The following is a 22,459-nucleotide window of genomic DNA, read 5'->3' on the forward strand; positions in this document are numbered from 1 at the left end:
AGGGCCGACTCCATGTGGGACTCTGCTTCATTACAGTGTTGGCTAAACTGTCATTTGAGCCCTGGCAGGCTTGGGAGGGGATATCCAGGGGGCACTGTGGTTCTGGAAAGGGGTGTAGGGTAGGGGCAGAATCCTTCATTGTTCCACGGCTCTGCAGAAGGGCTTGGAGAGATGTGAGAAGGGCCCTGATCTTTTACCTTATCATGTCTTCATCAGAACAAAGACTCTTAACTCAGGCACCCGCCCCAGGAGGGACAGAATGAGACATCTTGCTATAGTGTCCTCCCCTGACATCTTGGAATCGCCAAGTAATAGAGTCCTCTGTGCGCATCCACACATGGCAGCCCTTTCCCAGGTAAAGTGTGAATGTTTCCCTCTCGTTCTGGGTTTCCTAGGTAGATGTCCTGACTGGACTGTGGGCTGGAAGCCAGTACACGGGGCTGGAGAGGTCCACCTGAGGGGAGAGGTTGGTTGTGTAGACGCTACCCTGGGATGGCACCGTGTGTGGTGCTGACAGAGAGTGGTGAGGGCGTGTTCTTGGGTGAGTCGGGGAGAGAGGCAGGGGATACATAACCCTTTTTACATGTGGCCTAGGGCATGTACCACACGCTGATGTGTGTACATAAGTCCTCAAGCAAGAGGACTTTCTTGCCAAGTTACTCAGTCCAAGAAAATGGTCTCAGAGTGCCTGCTCTGGGTGGGGCCCTGTCCTCGGCATTCTATGTGTGTTTGTGTGAGTTGGACTATGGTCCTGGTGTGTGTGTGTGTGTGTGTGTGTGTGTGTGTGTCTACAGAAGGGGGTGGGGCTGAGCCCTCCTTCCCTCCCCTGGAAGTCTCCAAAAAAATAGTGCGGGTGATTCACCAGCCCCACCCACCCTCACTTGGTCCAGCTGTGGCCAGAGCTCAAAGAGGAAAGTTTCTGCGGGGGGACAGTGGAGGGGGGAGTTGAGACAATGAAGGCGCGGGGCAGATTTTGCTGGATTCCCCTGCAGCGAGCCCTGGGGATGCATTTGGAATCTGTACCCCTCGTCTTCCCCCCCCACCCCGGACCCCAAACTCTAGTCCCTGGGGTAAGGTGGTGGGGGGCGGAGGGAAGGGCTGGCAGGAGTGAGTAGGGGGGGACAGTGTGCGGGAGAAGTAGGCATGTGGAATGGTGGGAGGTGAAAACGGCCCTGGGAGGGGGAGCCGGGGAGGCGGAGGAGGAAGTGGGGAAATGCAAACCAAATGTTGGCCCAGGGCACAGTCAAGAAAAACAGACTCTCGCGGGAGCCTGGAGCGGGGCTCCTTTAGGAAGGGCAGGAAGGGCTGGGACAGATGTTTGGAGAAAAGAAAGAAAGAAGGGGGGGAAAAAAAAGTAGGAAAAAGACGGAACGAAATTCACAGCCCCAAGGGCAGGGCCATTCTCCAGCCATCTCAGGCCTGGTTTCTCTTGAGTCAAGTGAGGTACAGGCTCAGAACTCGCTGAAGGGCACCAGAGCTAGCTAAGTGTGTGCAAGGGAGTTTGTGTTCCCAGGGCAGGAGGGCATGTGTGTGTCCTTGGAGATGGGATGGGACAGAAGAACCACAGTTCAGGCTGTGCCATCCCTTGTCAGTCTGTCTGTCCCTCCATCGGGGTTCTAGGGGTAGGGATCTGCGGGGAGTAGAGCGGTAGTGCTGGGTCAAACCAGAAGGCAGGAGCAGCCTGGGTAGCTCATAGGGCTTGGGTGTCTGGGACTGGGGGTACAGGGGAGGGTTCTGGGGGGCAGGGGCTGTCTCCAGTAGCTGTCCCTCTGCTCCGCCTCATGCTTACCCCTTGCAAAGCAAAGGCTTCAGACCCTGCAAGCCACCAGAGGAGCTGGGAGGAGGGAGGAGACCGGAGGCTGGGACAAGGGGTGGAGTGGGGGGAGGAGGAGGAGGGAGGGTGAGTTGGAGGCAGGCAGGGCGAGCGATGCTGGCTGAGCCAGAGCCGCGGCTGCTGCGGACTCAGAGCTCCCTTCTGCCTGCTCTGTGGGGGCTGTGAGCTGGGGGGGACCATCCGCCGGCCCCAGCGTGGCCCCAGGGACAGCACTCAGCGAAGATGACATGGATCTGTCTGTCCTGCATGCTCTGGGTAGGTGTGGTTGTGTTAGCTAGGAGGTCGAAGCCCCCACCCCGGCCCCTTCAACCTTAGCCTGACGCTGAGAGTCTGGGGTGGGGGGAGTGCTGGCCGTGAAGGAGGGGGCCTTTCTGCCTCTGAGGGACAGAAGGAAGAACCGAATTGAGTAGACTCTCAGCCTTAGTCCTTCCCCATCAATGGGGGCCCCTCGCCCCGGTCCATCCCCCCACCCTCCTTCCCTCTCCCCTCCGCTGAGTCCAGGAGCTGTGAGGAGAGGAAGCCGTCACAAAGTTGGTTTTTTCTTGGAGCTTCTCCTGTCTCCATTCCCACCCCCACCCTATCCCTCCTCTGCACTGGGGGGGAAAATTCGTCACCCCTCAAGTTGCTCAGCCTCAGAGTTTGAGGAAGGTGCCGTGGTAGGGGGCCTGGGGAACAAGGGGTATTAACCTAGAAAATGGAATCTGGAGGAGCCCGGCTAGAGGGAAGTTCTGCTTGGATTCCATCACTGTTATCGCAATTTCAACGTCTAACCATTGCCACCTCTTCCTCCACAGCCCTCCCACCCTTAACAAGAACCACCCCCACTCACCCCCTAGTCCCAAGGAGGAAGACACGGCCTTGTCTTTCCCCTTCCTTGGCCCCAGATTCAGGAAGGTGTGTGTCGGGGCGAGTGCCTGAAGGGTGGGCAGGCAGGGTCTGGGGCCACGCGGTGAGGGTTAAAAATCTTGAGGCCTGTCAGAGGGAGAGAGGGGGCTGACGGCTGCAGGAGGGGAGGGGGCGGGGGCGGGAGACCCCTTACTCAGAGGGGCTTGGCTGGGCTGTCAGGCTGGGCGAAGGCATGCGAGGGTCAGGAGGGTGAGGAAGGCTTCCCTGGCCGAGGTTAATGTTGGTCTCTCAGAGTGCCGGCTGGTTTAGGGGAGGGCGCTTCAGCCCTGGGTCCAGATGTGGTCTTTCCTGATCTTTCCCTGTTCCAGCTGGCTCTGGGGAGGACTCTCCTGGGCTTAGGCAAGCCCAGGCTGAAAGACAGTGGCGGGACATCAGAACTGGGCAGAGAGGGGAAGTGAGGAGGCCCTGGGATGAGGGCGTCTGGGTGGCGTGTGGGGCTCTCAGTAACAGACTGAGGGTGTCTGGAGCGTCCTGCACAGAGGGGGCTCACCGGGCTGCTGTCCACATCTGTATGATGGGAGCCATGGCCAAGTTCCTCTCTCCAGGCCCTTCCAGCTCCCCGGGCCCAGCTCTGGAAGGCCTGTGGACGGTGCTGAGGATGGAGTCTCAGGGAGGCTGGGAGGGAGGGAGGCCTGTGGCGGGAAGATTGGTGGTTAAACTTCCGGGGTGATGCTATTGTGGATGGAGACAAGGCCACGTCAGCAGAGAGGCTGTGGGAGAAGCGCCTCGTGGCTGTGAGCCTCAGTTTCCCCGGGGGGTGACATGAGGGGGATGGAGGGGAGGTGCCAAGACGTGAGCACGAGTGCCTTGTCCAGGTCACTCCTCTGCCCGAGAGCTGGGAGAGGGGACTGGGGACCAAGGGCTGGTGTGAATGTGACGATTTCTCCAAGGTCCTCCCCCCTCCTTTTCCTGTCCTCTCTCCTGTGAATCCCCACCCTCCTCTGTGCCTCTCTGGCTTCATGGGACAACCCAGCGGGCGCCTCTCTGTGGTGGTGGAAGAGGCTGGTGGGGTGGACTGGGGAGGAGTACGTCTTCTCTCCATCCTACCCTGGCCTGGATGCCCATCGCCAGGGTGGGCCCAAGTCCGGGGGGGTCAGCGAGGACTGGCCCCAGGGCACAGTCCTGGTCCCATCAAACTTCTTGTCCCCAGTCCTCCCTTGCAGTTGTCCCAGCAACTTTCTTCCTTTTTGCGTGGACCTCTGTGGGGCTGGGGTATAAGTTTGTAGCAGGGAGGGGAGGAGTAGATGGTGCAAATTGAGAGGCACCTGCTGGTGGGAAGTGGGTGACCTTTGTCACCAGGCAGGGCTAGCCTCAGACCAAGAAAGGGGAAAGATAAGGCCGTGTCTTTCATCATTTATCAGATGGGCAGCCTTGGCTGTCACAGTTCCCTCCTTGAGCCTCAGTTTCCTGATCTGTAAAGTGGGGAGAAGAATATACACCTTGTTCAGCTGGGGTGAGGAGGGAGATGACATGTGTCAGAAAACCAGGTACCCAGCACATAGTAGCTGCTAGGTATATGCGGGTCCCTCCCCCCAACCCACAAGCCCCTGCTTGGCTCACAGGATGCCCTGCACCCCAGGTCTAAAGTGGGGGGGGATCTCCCCAGGAATAGCTGCAGACATTTCATCCAAGAAGTCCTCTGTCCATGGCACATAGTTCTAACAAGCTGTAGGAATAAAAACCACTTTATTAGCTGAGGCACGTAGCTGTGTATCATGCGTAACTTGATTTTCTCATCAAATGCTCCCATCGTTTGCTATTACATATTCAAGTATGGTTTATTTAGAAAATAATTACATGCCTATTAATTGAGGCTTTTTGGTGTTAGGGCTGCAGGCCCTGGGAGAGGGCTTATTAGGTGGGGCTGAGAGAGCTACAAGGCAGCAGCGGGGGCCAAGTACAGCGCTGGCCCTGTGCTGAGCGAGCCGTGTGGCCTCTGGCTCAGCATTTGACTGTTCATCCTGAGTTTCTCATAGGAACTTGGATGCTGTCCTCTGAGGCTGCTCACAGCTGCAGACAAAGAAGTGTTCTCTCTTCTGAAGCCCGTGTCCCTCCCAGCGCTAAGCATGCATTTTTGTCAGAGGGTCCTCGTGAGCTCCCAGTTGCCTAGCGTGCAGTTCTGCCCTGTGAACCCGACTCTGATCCCTCTGTCCTGAACTCACGCTCTTTGGAGTTTCATTGGCCTGTAGGACTGTGCCCACTGTGGGGCCTCCTGACTGTGGGTTTGGGAGCTAGGCTGGGTGGTGTGACACTTACAGGGTCTGAAAGAAACCAGGCCCCTTTGTAAAATTTTTCAACATGACATTTGAGGCCCAAAGTCAGGGAGCAAATACGGTACTGTTTTTCTGTGGTGCTCAGAGGAAGGATGGCGGGCCGGCCAAGAGTGTGGTGCCTGGGTTTCATCCTGCCTTGTCACTCGGGAGCTCTGTGACCTTAGGCAAGTGGCTTCAAATCTCTGTTTCTCCATTGGTTTCCCCACCTACCTATAGGGTTGTTAGGTTTTAAAGGAGCCGATACATTTTAGAATAGCGTCTCTCCCCCAGTAAGGGCTCAAGAAATGTTAGCTCTCTTTTTACGATGGTGCAGTTCAAGGCCATGCAAGGTTAGGCACAACTAGGACCTGGGTCTCCCACCTCCCCATCCAGGGCTTTCCATTCTGGGAATCTCCCGGGAAGGGCAGGTAGGGTGTGAGGACAATGTGAAGGCCCAGAACACACAGGCTTTCTCCTGCAGGCAGCATGCATAGTCGGAGCACGGATTCTGGACATAAATCCTGGCTCAGCCACTTACTAGCCGTGTGGTCCGGGCAGCCATGTAGCCTCCCTGTGCCTTCCTTGTCTCCATGTCTCTGACTTAACTTATTTCATTTGAACCTCATTGTAATTCTGTGAGGTAGGAAGGGCAAGGATGGCTAGTTCCAGTTTCTGGCTAAGGCAAAGGGGACCCGCAGAGGGCAAGTGGCCTGCCCAGGGGGCCATGGTGAGTTCAGTGCTTCTGAAAAGTGGAAGGATATGGGCTGGAGGTTTTGCACCTCTGGTTGAGGGGTCAGAGGCCAGCAGCCCAGAGATGGGAAATGATGTTAGGGAAGCACTGTGATGCCTTCTAAGCACCACCCACCCATATTTCTTCCACCTGTCTCACCACTGATCTTGGAGTGCCGACTTTCTTCAAGAAGCTGGCAGATACTGGACAAATGATTGCAGTAAGATGGATATTATCCAAGAGGGAATCTGTAAGGACATTTAAGGACAGACCTCGCCTAGATTGAGGGAGAAGGAGGGACATATCAGGAAAGAGATGTTCTCCTCTTGGGAGGTGAACTTTACACTAGATCCAAAGATGAAGTTGAGACCGCAGAAATCCAAGTGCAGGAAGTAAGCATAACTGAGGAAGGATAAGATGGGGTAAACTGGCCAGAAGACGACCTTTGGGCAGAGGAGTCCTGACAATGTAGCTGCCAGGGCTTCTCCAGATAATACAGGTGGCAGCTGTTGACACACCCTTGGAAGTGGTGATACTGCCGTGGTTAGGGACTGGGGACCCTGTCTCAGACAGAATCTGAATCTTTGCTCCATCCCGGCTTCCCTGGTGCCCCAGAGCATGCTCCTCAGCCTCACTGTAGGATGTTGCGGTGAGGAATCAGTGAGAGAAGCCGTACCAGGCCCTTGCCATCAGGCCAGGCCCATTAATGGGGTTTCAGACCACCCACATCTCTGTGCCTGGTGTCTCAGATGGTAAAGAATCTGTCTGCAACGCAGGAGACCCAGGTTTGATCCCGGGGCTGGGAAGATCCCCTGGAAAAGGGAATGGCAACCCACCCTGGTATTCTTGCCTGGAGAATTCCATGGACAGAGGAGCCTGGAGGGCTACAGACCATGGGGTCGCAAAGAGTCAGACATGACAGAGCGACTAACACTTTTACCTTCACTGTGCCTTCCCACTCCAGGAGGTGATTTTTTTCATGTTAGAGCACAAAAAGGGACCCGGAGCTTAATGCTCAAAAATGTTGGGATGTGGTTTATGAAGGAACCATGTGGAGAGAGAGAGAGAAAGAGAAAGAGAGGCAGGCCAATGGTGAGAGATGGGCCAGCTCGGGAAGCCCTGTCAGGGGCCGAAGGCCACCAGGCAGAATCCGGGCTCCCCAAGCGTCCGTGTGCTCCTCTGTCACATGAGGAGCTCATTTATAGCCATTCTCTGCATCTTTCCTCCCTTGGAGACCCAGGGCTTCATGGCATAGGAGAGCTCTCTCCTCAGCTGGGTGAGGACCCCCGAGCCTGTGTTCTGTCCCCCAAGGGCAGGACAGCGGCAGCGGGCGCAATCACTGCAGGGAACCGAGGTCAGGCAGCAACTCCATTCGATTTGCTCCTTCCGACTTGCTTTGGGCTCACATTGTCCGGGACTCAGTGGACACGGAGCAGAAGCACAAGCAGGTGCGTGTGCCTAGTGGGCAAGTCCAGTGCACACCCGGGCGTGACAACACAAGACAAGAGTCCACATCTAGTGAGTGCTTACTATGTGTCAGGCGCTGTTCCAGTGGCTTTTCAGACATTGTCACAATCTATAGATGGTTACTACAATTAGCCCACTTAACAGATTAGTAAAGTGAGGCAGACAGGGGTTAATTAACTTGCCAGGGGTCACCTTGCTAACAAGTCGATTGCACAGGGCGCTGTGTCGGGGTGCCAAGCATGTGTGACTGAGGAAAGGAAGGGGTGCTGGGTGGCGCTTAGCCCAAATCGAATCATGAGGAAATGACCAGACACATCCAGATACCGAAGGCCATTCTGCAAAACAGCCGGGGCTCTTCAAAAAAGTCCGCGTCATCAAAGAGAAATCATAAGGTGGAGTCATGTGTCCACATGAAGGAAGAGGAAGGAAACCCAGCAACTAAACGTAATACAAGATCCTGCTTGGATCCTGAGTCCAAAATAAAAACAAAGGCAAAGACCCAGCTCGAATGGGTGCTATTGTGGCCAAAGGGCCCAGAATATACTACTGAATGTTAGATAATGCTATTGTTGTGAGGTTGAATTTCCTGAGGGTGGTGATTATATTGGGTTGAGGTGGGGGACAGAGATAGAGTGTGGACAGAAGTGGCAGAATGCTCACAAGCGGTGAATCAGGGCCAAGGGCATATGCATGTCCAACTTTTCCAGAGCTTTTAAACTTTCCACAATGAAAAAAGAAAAGTAGGATGGAGAGGTGGATTTTTGAAAGGGATGGTGGGGACGTTATTTGGGAAGATTTCCCTTCGGGGATGAGATTTGAATGAGGCCTTCAAGGATGCCTAGAAGCCTGACATATTGAGAGGCAGGTAGGACATTCTGGGAAGAGGGAACAGCAGAACCAGGGCTCAGATACGGGCCCAGGGCAGGGAGTTGGGGAGTGGGGCGTGGGGACTGAGATGGTTGGGTGGGCCGGGTATGGACCAAGGCTGCTCCCTGCTGCATTGGATAATGTGGATAAAATGCATCCACATTTTATCGTGGATGCTCGGGAAGGCATGGAAACCTTTCAGAGTGAGTGGGGATGACCCCAGAGAGCTGTGTACCTTAGAGGCTGTGCAGGGAGGAAGGAGACCAGGAGGCTGTTGCCACAGTCCCAGGCAAAAGTGACAGGGCCTCTAATAGGGCAAAGGCAATGGAATGAAAAAGCACAGGAGGGCCAAGAGAATATTTAGGAAGCAATATTTACAGAGTCTGGCAACTGGTTGGATTGGAGGGTGGAGGGCTGGGAGGCATTGAGAGTGACTCAGAGTTTTCCACCCGGGGTGACCAGGAACACGGTCAGCCCATTAGCTGGCTAGGGGCTGGGGGGTGATGGTGATGGTGAAGAGGAACTTCGATGGGGTGGTGTGTACGTGAAGGTGAGGTGGGGTTGGAGGGAGCTTGCATGTGCGGTGCTGGGGCGGGGGAGTGTCCCAGACTCCAGCCTGCAGCTCCACTGGGAGTCCCAGTCTTCCTCATAGAAATAATCGCTGATGACAATCAGGTCCTGGTGTCCCAACCCACGGTGATGAGACATGGAGGGGTGGATGGCTGCGAGAGGACCATGTGACCCTCCAGGTCTGTCTGGGGCCTGCTTTATAGTGATTTTCTTTCCCAAGGCTCACTGGCTTGCCGACTTCTGTCCTCTGGCCTCTTCGTCCACGGCTCCTAGTGTGGGGCCCAGGGAACCCAGTGGGGCAGGGCTGGGGATGTTTTCTTGGGGAAGGGGCAGGAGCTCATGAGCTGAGGACCTCTAGGGTTATCAGTCCCTTTTCATCACCACCCCCACTCCATTGCACTCTGCCCCACGGGGCAGGGAGGAGCCAGTAAACAGCCATTCCCACCCCCAGGCCAAGAACTCCCGCCAAGGCTGCCCAAGCCAGATGTGCCACACCCCTCTGGCAGGCAGCTTGGCTGAACAGAGTGGGGGGAGTGGGGCAGGGAGAGATCCCCCAGAGGGCCAGGAAAGCCCTCTGATGCTGGCTGGGCTTGTCGCTGGGCTAGGGCTCTGGGCTTGGAGGGTGGGGAAGAATGACTTCAGCTAGGACCCTTTCCCTTTTCTGAGTTCTGGCTCTCGAGGGAGGTGGGCTGGGGACAGACCAGGCAGCTCCTGCCTTGGCCGGGCCTCTTTTGCCCTGAATTTTCCCTAGGTCCGTTAGGAGCTAATCCGGCAAGGGAGGGGCCGGCGTGCTTTGTGAGGCTGTCTGCCACTTGTCAGGGAAAATGATGCTCATTGTCATAACAAGCCACTACCCTTGAGCTTGGTGCTTTATGGGCTCCATGCTCAACCTCTGCCTGTACCTGCAGAGTAACCGTGGGCGGGGCAGGGGAGGTGCTAGACCCTCGTTTATCTTCTTCCTCTGGATTTTGACGTAAGATTGTTTGGAAGTTCTTTTTCTCCTGTCTAATCATGAATTCTGGCACCTTCTACCCACTGGGGTTTTGTTTTGCCTTTAGAAACTTCACAGCCATGACAGCTCCTTCAGATATTTGAAGATATTCCACCCTACACTTCCTCCTCCATCATCCCGGGAAACTTTCAGACCTCTGTGGATGACTCAACAAGATTACCAGACATCCCAGTGTATATAGCCAGGGATGCTGGCAGAGTCAAGGTCATGACCTGGGGTCACTTTCCTGGGCATGGCCCAGCTGGTCTCCTCACTCCAAGTGGGGTTGCCCAGCCCCTCACGGAGGGGTGAGCTCTCTCTGTAACCATCAGTAAGGCCCGCCCCCTAGATCCCACAGTCCCTTCCTCTCAAACTGGCCCATTGTTTCCCTTACACTGTACAGGCAGGCTGTCTTGTCCGAACCCCTCACTTCCATCTGGGGACTGTGAGGCCCGGAGAAGGCCACTGATGGTCCCAAGACTGCCAGTCTGGAAAGCCGGTCTCTAGACTCCCATCCCAGAGATCCTTCAGCCAGAGAACCAGGATGCGGTGGGTATAGGGGACAGGAATGTGATGGACCATCACCCAGGGCAGCTCAAAGAGGCCGTGAGCGAGGCCAAAGAGCGTGTTTTCTGAACCCCATTTCTGTTCTCCAAGCCCATGGGGGAGGATATTTTGTAAACCAGACTTTATGGAGTTGGCCAAGCAGAACAAGCAAGCCCAGGACCCAGGGGAGAAGCCTGGGTGTTTGCTGGTCAGCCTGGAAGGCCAGCCTGCTCCTCATCTGTTTACTGGGCAGATTCCACTGCCCTGACTTTGCTTTAGTGAGGAGGCCTCTTTCCCTGGGCTTTAGGGGAAGGGCTAGGTTTGGGGTCATAGGCAGATAAGGCTGGGGGATAAGCTGGTATGGGGAGCTTTGCTGACTTAGTTGGATGGGAGAGGCAGGCTTCTGGGGGCAGAGTAGGCTTGAGATGATTGGGCTTTAGGGCTTCCTGCAGGCCCCTTCAGACATGCCTTAAATTGAACCCCAAATCCCTTCCCTGCTTCTTTCCCCATCTAAGCCTTGGCTGCTGCAGTTGACAACGGACTGGGTCCCCTCCCTGGAAGGTCAGTGACAGAGATCATTTGGAAGGTCGCCAGCAGGGGGCTGAGATGGGAACACGGGAGGTGAGACCTCAGGATAGGAGAGGACTCATCTGCCCCTCCTGGTGTGGGATAGGGGGTACTGGGTCAAGTGCAGAGTCGGGCAGTGGCGTGCCCCCACTCTCAGTCTACCCCCGTCACACCCAACCTCAGCAGAAGCTCCCAGAACAAAGTGTCTGGAGTATCAGAACCTGGGTCCTGCTGCCTGGTCCAGCCAACAGGGGCCGCGGCTGGGCTCCTGCACCTGCTGGCTCTGCTACCCTCTGCTCGCTCTGTCTCGGCTTTGGGCTTTATCTCTGCTCCCTTCTGCCTCCCCACCATCTCAACGTATAGTCTGTCTGTCTCTTTGAATTTTGAGACAATCTAAAACTTCAGAAAAGTGTCAAATACAATGCAGAGAACCTTCCCTCCCGCCCCCGAACTATTTGAGAGTAGCTGACCCATTGCCATACCCTCTCTGAATATGGCCCTATTTTCCTACAAGGACTTTTCCTACCTAACCCAGCACAGCCATCCAGGTCAGAAAATTGACACTGCTGAGTGACTACCTTCTCATCCTCAGGCTCCACTGAAGGTCAGCCCGTTGTCCTCATGATGTCCTTTAGGGGAGTGGAAAGAATCCAGTTCAGAGTCAGTGGTGGCATTTGCTTGTCAGGTCTCTTTAGTCTGCTTCAGTCTGGAAGTCTCCTTAGCCTTTGCTTGACTTTCGTGACCTTGTCACTTTGGGAGATTCTAAGCCACTTCATTGGTAGCCTGTCCCTCCGTTGGGGTTGGTCCGATGCTTCCTCCTGATTAGATTCAGCTTCTGTGTCTTTGGCAGGAGTATCGCAGAAATGATGTTCTGTTCTCACTCCATCCCCTCCCTAGTGCACGATCTCCACTCATCCCGTTACCGGTGACGTTAGCTTTGATCACTTGATTAAAGTGGAGCCTGCCAGGCAGAGTTACTCTTTTTCCCCCTTTGTAATTTATAAGCATGATGTGGGGAGGTGCTCTGAGCCTCGTAAATGCTCTCTTCCTCACCAGACTTTCAGTATTTTCACTTATTTCACGTATCAGTATGGACTGTCATTGCTGTTAGCATGTATTTTGATGTATCATTACTATCATGATGTATTTTGATGCTCACGTCTTCCCAGATCTGAGGAGCCCCTTGAAGCTGGCTCCTGTGTCCTTTTTGTCTGTCTGTTCCCTTTGGAGTCTCTGGTTCCCATTATAGTCTCTCTGTGTTTCCATCTCATCTCTCTCACTATCTATGTGCTTGCTTGTCTCTGTCTTTGTTTCTGCCTTTATCTTGATCCTCTTTTTTCCCTTCTCTGTCTGACTGTTGCTTTTCTCTCTCTCTGCCTCTCTTTGTATTTTTCTCTTTTGTGTCTCTCTCTCCCTCTGCCTCTCTCTGTCTTTCTGCCTCTTTCCCTGCTGGCTTTCTGTCTCTCCTTTCGTCTGTTTTTCTCTCTCTGTCTCTCGTGGCTCCATCTCTTCTACCCAGGACTCAGCTCTACAGGGCTTTCAGCTGCGAGCCCTGGACATGCTGGTTTGTATTCCAACTTATAGGCATTGCACGCATTTATGTATGTCTATTTGCTATCAAAACTTTGTGGGACACTGCCAGCCGTCCCCTGAACACCTAGAGCTGGGAGGCTCAGACTGGGGTGCTAGGAGAGGGGCTTGGAGAAAAAGAACCTTCTCCCTGGAACTGTGGCGTGTACAGTCGCATCTGTGTGTGCCCATGTGTGTGCTGGGGGCTTTGGAAAGCTCTGGGCCTGGGAGCCGGTGGGGCAGCATCAGAGTCTGGGCTCTGCTGGCCCCTGCTGCCGGAGCTGGGGAATGAATCCAGTCAGACACCAGGGGGAGGTGCCTGGGAGAGGAATGGGCGTTGGTACTCAGGGCGTGACTTCCCGGGGAGGGGGGGCGGTGTCCTCGGAACAGCCTGTGCCTGGGCTGGGGGCTGCGGGTGGGAGGAGGGAGGGGTTCTTAAGCAGCATGCATGACTTTGTGACTTAGAGTGTGTTGACATCTGTGGTCACAAGGGGGTGTGGAGCCCAACCTCACTGTCTGGAGGGGGCAACTGAGGCCCGGGTTAGTGGTAGGCTGGCGGCTGGCCCAGAGCTCACCGAAAACCAGACACAGAGAAGGCTTGGACTTGCCAGCCCGTCTCCCATCCCACATGTGCGGTGGTGTCATTTTAAAAAGGATATTTAGGGACTTCTCTGGTGGTCCAGGGGTTAACACTCCAGGCTTCCAGTGCAGGGGGTGGAGGTTCAGTCCCTGGTCAGGGAACTAAGATCTTACATGCTGCATGCAGCTAAAAAAAAAAAAAATTAAAAAAAAGATATTTAACCTATTGATATTTTCATAATAAAGAAGAGGAAATAGAAATAAAAATGGGAGGGGGGATTGGGATGGGGAATACATGTAACTCCATGGCTGATTCATGTCAATGTTTGACAAAACCCACTACAATATTGAAAAGTAATTAGCCTCCAACTAATAACAATAAATGAAAAAAAAAAGAGATGAAGATGGAAGACACCTTCTGGGCTGAGGCAGGGAGTAATAATGAGGATTCGAGAGAGAGCGGAGGGGCATGGCACTCACAGGGGTGAAACGCTGAGGGCCATCAGCAGTGGGATGGATGAACAAGTTAGCTGCATGCACTCGTGGAGTGCATGCAGCAGTGAGGAGGAGGGAGCTGCCGCTGTACGTGACCGCAGGGATGAATCTCACAGATTCTTGCTGAGCCAAGGAAGCAGACAGAGGGGTATATACTGTGTCATTCCATTCATATGAAGTTTAAAAACCTGGCAGAATGGATTTTGGTGACAGAAGTCAATAGTCTTTACCTTGGGGTGATAGTGACTGAGATGGTCACGAGGGAGCCTCCAGGGGTGTGAATCCAGGGGGCACACATGTGTCAAATTGTACTGAGCAATACATTTAAAATCAGTGCACTTGGCTAATACGGAAAAAGTGATTAAGAAACCATGGAGGAGCCTGTGCTGCCTGGATGCTGGGGTTTTTGGTTGTCTGAGTCCCACTGCCGTCTGGGAGTCTGGGTCACACCCATAGTTTTCTCTTTCCATGGGCGTCTCCTTCCAGAAATGGGCTCAGTCCCTTCACCACTGAAGGGGCTCCCACTTCTCCTTCTCCCAGTGCTGGCCTGCTTCTCCCTCAGTCTCCTGGCTCTTTCCCCAGGAGCCCAGCCTGACTTCTGTGCCTCTCCTCCCACAGCCAGAGGACCTGGAGGCCCCCAAGACTCACCACTTCAAGGTGAAGACCTTCAAGAAGGTGAAGCCCTGTGGCATCTGCCGACAGGTCATCACCCGGGAGGGCTGCACCTGCAAAGGTGGGTGACTGGTGGGGCCGTGGGGGAGGGGGAGCGTGTCTTCGCGGAAGGGAGAGGCTTGGGGTCCCGGCGGGGCTGGGATGTCCTTGGGGTTCCAAGTGGGTGCCTGGTTCTCATCTGGGAGGAGAGGCTGAGCACACGGATGGTGAGCGTGTAGGTGTGTGTGAATGGCACACGGCAGGTGATAGATGGCATGGAAATAGCAGGTAGTTTGTGTGTGGATGACATGAAGTGTGTGGGTGGCCTACAGATGGCATGTGAATGGCATGGGGAAGGCGTTTGGATAGTATGTGGTGGCAGGTGGATGGTGTGTGGTTGGTATGTGGCTGGCGTGTGGGGGTGTGTGTGAAGGGGTGTGGTTGGCCTGTGGATGTCATGTGGTTGGTGTGTGGCTGGTGTGTGCAGGGCGTGTGGAAGGTGTTTGGGGGCGTGTGCCTGGCACTGGGAGTACTGCAAAGATGCCAAGCCACGGTCCTTCCCTTGTGGCAACTGAGGGGAGAGTCTAAGAGGCCCCCGGTTGGCCTCGGCAGAGGGCCTGCTGGCTGGCAGGCTGTTGCAGTCGGTGCTTTCACGTGTTCCTGGAACGGCCCGGGCTCGGCTGTCACCGCCGCCGGAGGAGTCCGTGTCTTGCCTCAGATCACACGGTGAAATCAGGAGGCCCCGTGCCCAGTCTCGGCGACGGACACCACCACCCACATCCTTGCCACCGGCTGCCTCCCTCCGACGTCTCCCATCAGTCGCCATCACACCCCCCGCCCGCCATACGGCTTGAGTCCCTGAGCTGCTCATCTCAGGTGACTTCTCTCACCTGGGCGACTGGAAGCCCCTCTGCCTCTCGCATCCCGACCCACCCTCTCAGCCCACCTCCGTGCCAGCTTCCCTGGGACTCGGTGTCAGTTCCCTGGGTTTCGCCTCGGGAGCCCCCACGCCCTCAAGACAAAGCGCACTCCTTCCTGCAGCCGTGCAGCCTGGCGGACTCGCCCCTTGCCAGCTCTCTGACCCACGTCTCCCCTGCCCCCCAAGTCCACAGTGAAACCAGCCGCACCCGTCGCACTTCCCGAGTATACCAAGTATGTCAAACATGCCAAAGCGCCAGGCTCTTTCTTTCCTGGAGCCTTTACTCACCCGCTTCTTTCTACCTGGGCTCTCCCCCTCCCTCCCCTCCATGCCTGTGTCCCAGAGGGGCTGGGAAGATGGGTGTCAGACCCTAGTGAACAGTGATGAAAACAATAGTGAGGCACACAGACACGTGATCTCATGCAGGGCTCATGGCATCTGGGAGGTGCTGGTGTCATCTCTGTTCTACAGCCAAAGAAACTGAGGCTCCAAGGAGTCAAGTCTCTTGCCCAGACATGCAGCTGGCTGGGTCGCAGTGGTATTTCCAGCGTGTGTGCTCTCTGGGCAAGGAGGGCTTCCTAGACGAGGAGTTGCTGCTGGTGTTGAAGTCGGAGTGGGTGGATGGAAGTGTGTGAGTGTGTGCATGCATTTGGGGGGCATTCCAGGCAAGCCTGTTACAGGCCAAGGGCAGACTGCAGGATTGGGACACCCAGACTGAGTTTAGGGAGCCAGCAGGAATGTGTGTAATACCAATATTAGCCACATGGTGGCACCCTCCTCCCAAGTGGTCTGACTGAGATGTGTTCAGTTGCTCAGCGGTGTCTGACTCTTTGCAACCTCAGGGACTACAGCCCACCACGCTCCTCTGTCCATGTGATTCTCCAGGCAAGAATACTGGAGTGGGTTGCCATGCCCTCCTCCAGGGGATCTTCCCAACCCAGGGATTGAAGCCAGGTCTCCTGCGTTCCAGTTGGATTCTTTACTTTCTGAGGATGGATGGTCTTAAGGGTCAGAGCTGGGAGAAGTCCATCACCAACTCCCAGAGCTTACTCAAACTCATGTCCATCGAGTCGGTGATGCCATCCAACCGTCTCATCCTCTGTCATCCTCTTCTCCCATCTTCGATGCTGGGAAAGATTGAAGGCAGGAGGAGAAGGGGATGACAGAGGATGCGATGGTTGGCTGGCATCACCAATTCAATGCACATGAGTTTGAGTAAGCTCTGGGAGTTGGTGATGGACAGGGAAGCCTGGGGTGCTGCAGTCCATGGGGTCGCAGAGTTGGACGTGACTGAACTGAACTGAACTGGGAGAAGTCAAGGAGGTATTGCCTAAGGTGGTGTCTTGCATGTTGCTTGCATCATAGCCCCCACCTCATCCTGTCTGTTGAACCTGCTCCTGTTAACTGCTGGCCAGTCCCCAGTTCCTTCCTTCCTTTCCCAGTGCTTCTTCCCTTCACCCCAGTGATGCCCGATACTGCTCTGAGAGGAGGCGACACAGGGCTGGGAGTAGAAGGAAGTCCCAACACACTCACCGGGTGACCTTGGGCACTCCGGCCGCACGTTCTGTGATAGTCTGTGGTCTTAGGTTCCCAGGATGACCTGGCTAGAGGGCCTGGGTGGAGGAGGGGCTTTGACCCCATGTGAATGGAAGGCTCCCACGGTGTGCAAAGATGTCCCAGGTCTCCTCTGGTTTGGAGCCTGGCCCTGCCAGTGTGAACCAGACTGGAGGGCGGGTGGCCAAGAAGGCTGCCAGGCTGGTCTGGCAGCTCTGAGTGAATGAGTGGCGAGAAGGAAGAAGCCGGGGCCACTCTCCAGAGGCACCAGCAGGTGTCAGAACTGGGCCACGGAAGGCCCAGGGGCCTCCAGCCCTGCAAGGGAAGACAGAAGACCCCTCGCTCTTCAGGCCACGTGTGCACCCCAGTGAGACAGGTGAGGTCACTAGGTTTGGGGGCAGGGTTGGGGCCACTGGGCTTAAAGGCGGGAGATGCAGAAGTGGATCGACTCTCTGTGGTTTGGAACCAGGAGGTCATGGTGGCGAGAGACCCACTTATCCTTCCCTCTCTCCTTCCCTCCACCCACCCACCCTCTGTCCCATTCATACATTCACCCACCCGTCCATTCAGGGGCACCAGAAATGGTTGCACAGATAGTTTGCTGGCTGAGGGGTCAATTTGCCAAGGCCAAACCAAAGGATTTGTTGTGCTCTCTAGCTCATGGCAAATAGATGGAGAGACAGTGGAAACAGGGGCAGACTTTATTTTGGGGGGCTCCAAAATTATTGTAGATGGTGACTCCAGCCATGAAATAAAAAGACACTTACTCCTTGGAAGAAAAGTTATGACCAACCTAGACAGCATATTAAAAAGCAGAGACATTACTTTGCCAACAAAGTTCCGTCTAGTCAAGGCTATGGTTTTTCCAGTAGTCATGTGTGGATGTGAGATTTGGAGTATAAACAAAGCTGAGTGCCGAAGAATTGATGCTTTTGACTTGTGGTGTTGGAAAAGACTCTTGAGAGTCCCTTGGACAATCAGGAGATCCAACCAATCCGTCTTAAAGGAGATCAGTCCTGGGTGTTCATTGGAAGGACTGATGTTGAAGTTGAAACTCCAATACTTTGGCCACCTGATGTGAAGAGCTGACTCATTTGAAAAGGCCCTGATGCTGGGAAAGATTGAAGGCAGGAGGAGAAGGGGACAACAGAGGAGGAGATGGTTGGATGGCATCACTGACTCAATGGAGTTTGAGTGAACTCCGGGAGTTGGTGATGGACAGGGAGGCCTGGCGTGCTGTGGTTCATGGGGTCGCAAAGAGTTGGACATGCCTGAGCGACTGAACTGAACTGAACTAGCTCCTCTTCCAGTCTTCAATCTCGGGCTGCAACCTGGTGACTGTCTGGATTAGTGGCTGGTGGTTCAGGGTTGAGTGTCAAGGCCCTGGATGCAGAGTCTCCATGGGGCTTGCAGTGTTGAGGGAGCTTTTGCTGCAGGCAGGGGCAGTGAGAACACCAGCCCGGACCTAGAGAGATGGGGGCACTGGGTCCTGCTTCCCACTGGCCGCCCTGCCCCATAGCTCCCCGCCTTGCACTGTTGAACGGACTATGGCTGAAGGGGGTGGGTGGGAGACAGGGTCGGGGAGACAGTCAGGGAACCCGGGGTCTAGTTCTGGTTCTGAGAGGCTCAAAGGTGAATGAGGCAGACAGAGAACAGAGGTGGGTGGACATGTGAGTGCCAGTGTGGCAGATATACTGGCAAAGAGGTGGCTGTGAGACCGTGGCCTGTCTTCTGATGCACTGAGTGTTTCCTCCCAGGTATCAAAGGGTTAATAATAAACCCAGCCCTTTCTCTGAGTGGTGATTGTGAGGAGCACTGAGATTCTTTGTGTGGCTCAAAGTGAGCCTTGGTGTCAGGACTAAGGCTCCCCGTGGGGAGACGGAGGTGGATGAGACAGTGGGAGAAGAGGCCTCTGGGGCCTTTGTCAGTGGCCTAGCCTTGACTTCTGGGGCTGGCCATGCACAGGCCAGGTGAGCTCAGATAAATCTCTTGTCCTGTCAGGCATCAGTTTCCTCATCTATAGAAAAAGGATTGGACCAAGATTTTCTACGGAGGCTCAGACCGTGGGAGGCCCTAGAGAATTCCCTTGTTGGCATCTGCAAAGTCTGGAAAACTCTCCAAATGCAGGCTGCCCCCCCACCACCTGCGTGCAGGCGTGCACCCATCTGACAGTCATGAACTGGGCCCCTCTGGGCTGAATGCCCTGCTGGAGCCAAAACTCAGCTCCTACCCTGGCAAGGCAGACGTGCTATTGGACAATTCCGGAGCTCAGTGTGTGTGAAAGGCTGCCTCTGACTCAGCAGATTTTCCTGTCAGTCTTCAGTAGGGAATCCATATGTTGTCTGGATCTTGAGGGATGTGTAGGAGTTCCTCAGTCCAAAGAGAGGGTTTCCCACAGGCCCCTGGGGGGCAGTGCTCTAGGGAGTCTAGGGTCTGCACCAAGGGCCCCAGCCTCCCGCCAGGCTGACATCCAAGGGAAGAGACCAGAATGGCACCTCAAGAGCCCCAGACTGCCATCCAGCCTTGAGTGGGGCCCAGACTTAAGAGCCCTCCCCTTCTTCATCTGGTCAGCTTGCAAGGTGGGGGCTGTCACCTGCAGTGTCCCTGAGAGTGGGATGTACCTGGGGAAGATGCTTCAGCCCTCAATGGGACAAGTCCACCTAGATGCCCTCACTAGCTGGGTTTGGGGAAACCTTGTTTCAGGGAGATTTCTCCTCTTTACTGGGAATCCCAGCTTTCAGCCTGTGTCCCAGTCACTCCCTTCTTGGAGTCACTGGAAGCAGCCTGGTCAAGTGGGAAGACACTGGGTTCTAGTCCTGGCTTCCTCTTGCCTGGCTGTGTGACCTTGAGTGAGACGCTTAACCTCTCTGGGCCTAGTTTTCCTGGTTCTCCAAACGAGGGGTTGCACTCGATCTGAGGTTCTAAACTGTGTTCCAGAGGAGCTGTAAGGTTCTTCAGGGGCCTGAGAAGGTAGGAAAAAGGGGGAAATCAAGGGTAGGCTTAAGGACCTGGGGCCCTGGAACCTCTGCCCACTTTATTTGGAGCAACTCTGGTTTCAAGAGTTAAATATATCAGTGAGCAGAATGGTGTGGTGATCCTGCATTTGGCTCAGACATCCTAGATTCAAATTCCAACTTTTACTAGTGAGGACAGCTTGCTTCATCTTTCTGTGCCTCTGTTACCTAACCTTTAAAATAAGACACAGAGCGAACCTTCCTCCTTGAGTTACTGTGGGAATTACCTGAGACAATATATGTAAAGTGCTCAGAACAGATCCTGGCACATAACAAGCATTCAATAAATGCCAACCAATATCATTGACTGCAGTCACTAAATTAAAAGACGCTTGTTCCTTGGAAGAAAAGCTATGACAAACCTAGACAGCATATTCAAAAGCACAGACATCACTCTGCTGACAAAGGTCTGTCTAGTCAAAGCTATGGTTTTTCCAGTAGTCATGGATGGATGTCAGAGTTGGACCATGAAGAAGGCTGAGCAGCGAAGAACTGAAGCTTTCAAACTGTGGTGCTAGAGAAGACTTTTGAGAGTCCCTTGGACTGCAAGGAGATCAAACCAGTCAATCCTAAAGGAACCTTGAATATTCATTGGAAGGACTGATGATGAAGCTGTAGCTCCAATACTTTGGTCACCTGATGTGGAGAGCCGACTCATTGGAAAAGACCCTGATGCTGGGAAAAATTGAAGGCAGGAGAAGGGGGTGGCAGAGGATAAGATGGTTGGATGGCATCACCAACTCAATGGACATGAGTATGAGCAAACTCTGGGAGATAGTGAAGGACAGGGAGGCCTGGCGTGCTGCAGTTCATGCAGTTGCAAAGAGTTGGATATTACTTAGTGACTGATCAACAATGTCATTGAGGGGGCTTCCCTGGTTGCTCAGTGGTAGATTCCACCTGCCAATGCAGGAGACATGGGTTCAAGCCCTGAGCGGGGAAAGATCCCCTGGAGAAGGAAATGGCAACCGACTCCAGTATTCTTACCTGGGAAATTTCCATGGACAGAGGAACCTGATGTGCTACAGTCCTTGGGGTCTCAAAAGAGACAGACACAATTTAGCAGTTAAACAACATTGTTGAGAATCCATGTAAGAGTCTAGCTGCATCAAGAGTTTGGCTACAAAAACAAAAACCACTGGATGGGATGATCTAGAAGGTTTCTTCTTGCTTCAACTTCAGAGCCACACCATACCCACTCCCCCTACCACCCCAAGTCATCTTGCATTAGGGTTCTCCAGAGAAGCACAACTAATAGGATGGATAGGTAGGTAGATAGACAGATATTTATTGTCAAGGATTGGCTCATATGATTGTAGAGACTTGGCAAGTCCAAAATCCTTCAGGGAAGATAGTCAGGTTGGAGACCCAGGGGAGAGTGACTGTTCAAGTCTAAAAGCTGGCAGAATTCCTTCTTTCTTGGGAAGATCAGTCTCTGCCTTTCAAACCTTCAACTGATTGGATGAGGCCCACCCACATTATGGCCGGTAATGTTCTTTACTCACAATCTACTGAAAGTTGACAATTAATATAAACCATCACACACCTCCAGGCCAGGCCACAGAAATAAGCAAGGCAGGGAAGAGCTGTGAAGCCCGGTGGGCAGCTGGGCAGGCTTCTGCCAGCTGGGGAAGAAGCAGAGGCCTGTGGGCATGCAGGCGTTTTATCACTGGGGTCAGGTGCACACCGAGGCTATGTGCTCATTTTCCGACCCGAGGCCAGGAGGAAAAGGCCATTTAGATCCCAACAATGTTGACTTCCTGTGTTCCCAAGAGGCAGGAAGCCACCCCAGGACAGAGTCCAGGCAGCCCAGTGAGGCAGGAGTCAGCCAAGGGCTGGGGTTGGGGTGCTCCACCCCACAGGTGACCTACAGACCCCTCCCCGCTCTGAGGCTTCTGGCTCCATCTCAGCCCACCGGCCTGGCTCTCTTGTGAAGGGGCAGTGTTGACACCCACTGGCCGAGGTGGGGCTCCTGGGCTCCATGGAGCTTTGGTTTGACAGGGTTCCTCCCCAGGGGTCCTCATCTTGCATGTTCCCTGGCCTTCTGTGGGTGTGCTCAGGTGGGGTTGATCCTGAGATGTGTGTTGTCTAGGGAGGTCTCGGGTATCTGAGGGATGCTAGGAGGGGGAGGTTGGAGTTCTCCTGCCTTCGTTTCCCTGGAACAGGGGTCAGAGATGCAGGGGACTTTGGTGGTAAAGCAGGCAAGTGAGTGTGGACAGAAGGCCATGATGGAGGCCCCAAGGATCCAGAGAGAGCTGCTCTGTTGCACGACACTCCAGCTGAGAGAAGAAGCCTTTGTATTTTAAACACTGAGCCAGTTAAAGAAGACAAGGGCCCAGGCCCAATCTGCCCTGGAGGCTGCTAGTTGGCTGCCTTATTTTCTGAGCAGGAGTCTGAGACTCAGAGATGGGAGTGACTTGCTTTGGGTCACACAGCTGTAATAGCAATCAGGACTAGAACCCAGTTCTCCTGACTCAGGGTTTTTCTGTATAATATCATAACGGTGATGGAGATGCTGCTCGTACAACTAACAGAACATCCTCTGGGTGCCCAGGTATATTAACTTCTTTAATTCTCACAACAACTCTGTGAGGTCGATGCTATTATTAGCCCCATTTTAGAAATGAGGAGATGAAGGCTCAGAGTGGTTAAGTAACTTGTCCCAGATCACAGAGCTGGTGATGCATGACCTGCATCTGAGCTGAGAGTCGGTCTACATGCAGCCAGGTAGGAAAGTGGGTAGATAGAAAGCAGGGCCCATGGGGGAGTAGGTGAGGATAAATCAACTCCTTCAGTGCTCCCACCCTTTGCCAGGCTTGATTGTAGGTGGTGTTTGCCCTGAAGCACTTAGGAAGACTGGCTATGGTCCCCACCTGCCTTCTCCCAGCAGGGGGTGGAGCTGAAGTGTGAAGTTCCCTACCTCACTTGGGTGTTTTCCGTTGCTTCAG

At 54.3% G+C, this 22,459-nt stretch overlaps 1 protein-coding gene across 8 annotated transcripts in view; it reads left to right on the forward strand.

Annotated features, from left to right (window-relative positions):
* The first annotated feature begins 1,927 nt into the window (after window positions 1-1,927).
* TNS1 (tensin 1) overlaps window positions 1,928-22,459 on the forward strand; it is a 207,940-nt gene continuing 187,408 nt past the window's right edge. For 7 of the 8 annotated variants that reach the window (XR_006342392.1, XM_043910091.1, XM_043910090.1 and 4 more), the window contains exon 1: window positions 13,992-14,106. Coding sequence is in view for 1 of the 8 variants with exons in the window: in XM_043910093.1 (XP_043766028.1) it covers window positions 2,057-2,089; window positions 13,992-14,106 (148 nt within the window). In the remaining 7 variants the exon portion in view is untranslated. Of the gene's footprint in view, window positions 2,090-13,991; window positions 14,107-22,459 lie in introns of those variants that run through there. The other variant, XM_043910093.1, reaches the window with a different exon arrangement.

This window comes from Cervus elaphus, chromosome 8, assembly GCF_910594005.1.
Source record: "Cervus elaphus chromosome 8, mCerEla1.1, whole genome shotgun sequence".
In the NCBI taxonomy this organism is placed as follows: domain Eukaryota; kingdom Metazoa; phylum Chordata; class Mammalia; order Artiodactyla; family Cervidae; genus Cervus; species Cervus elaphus.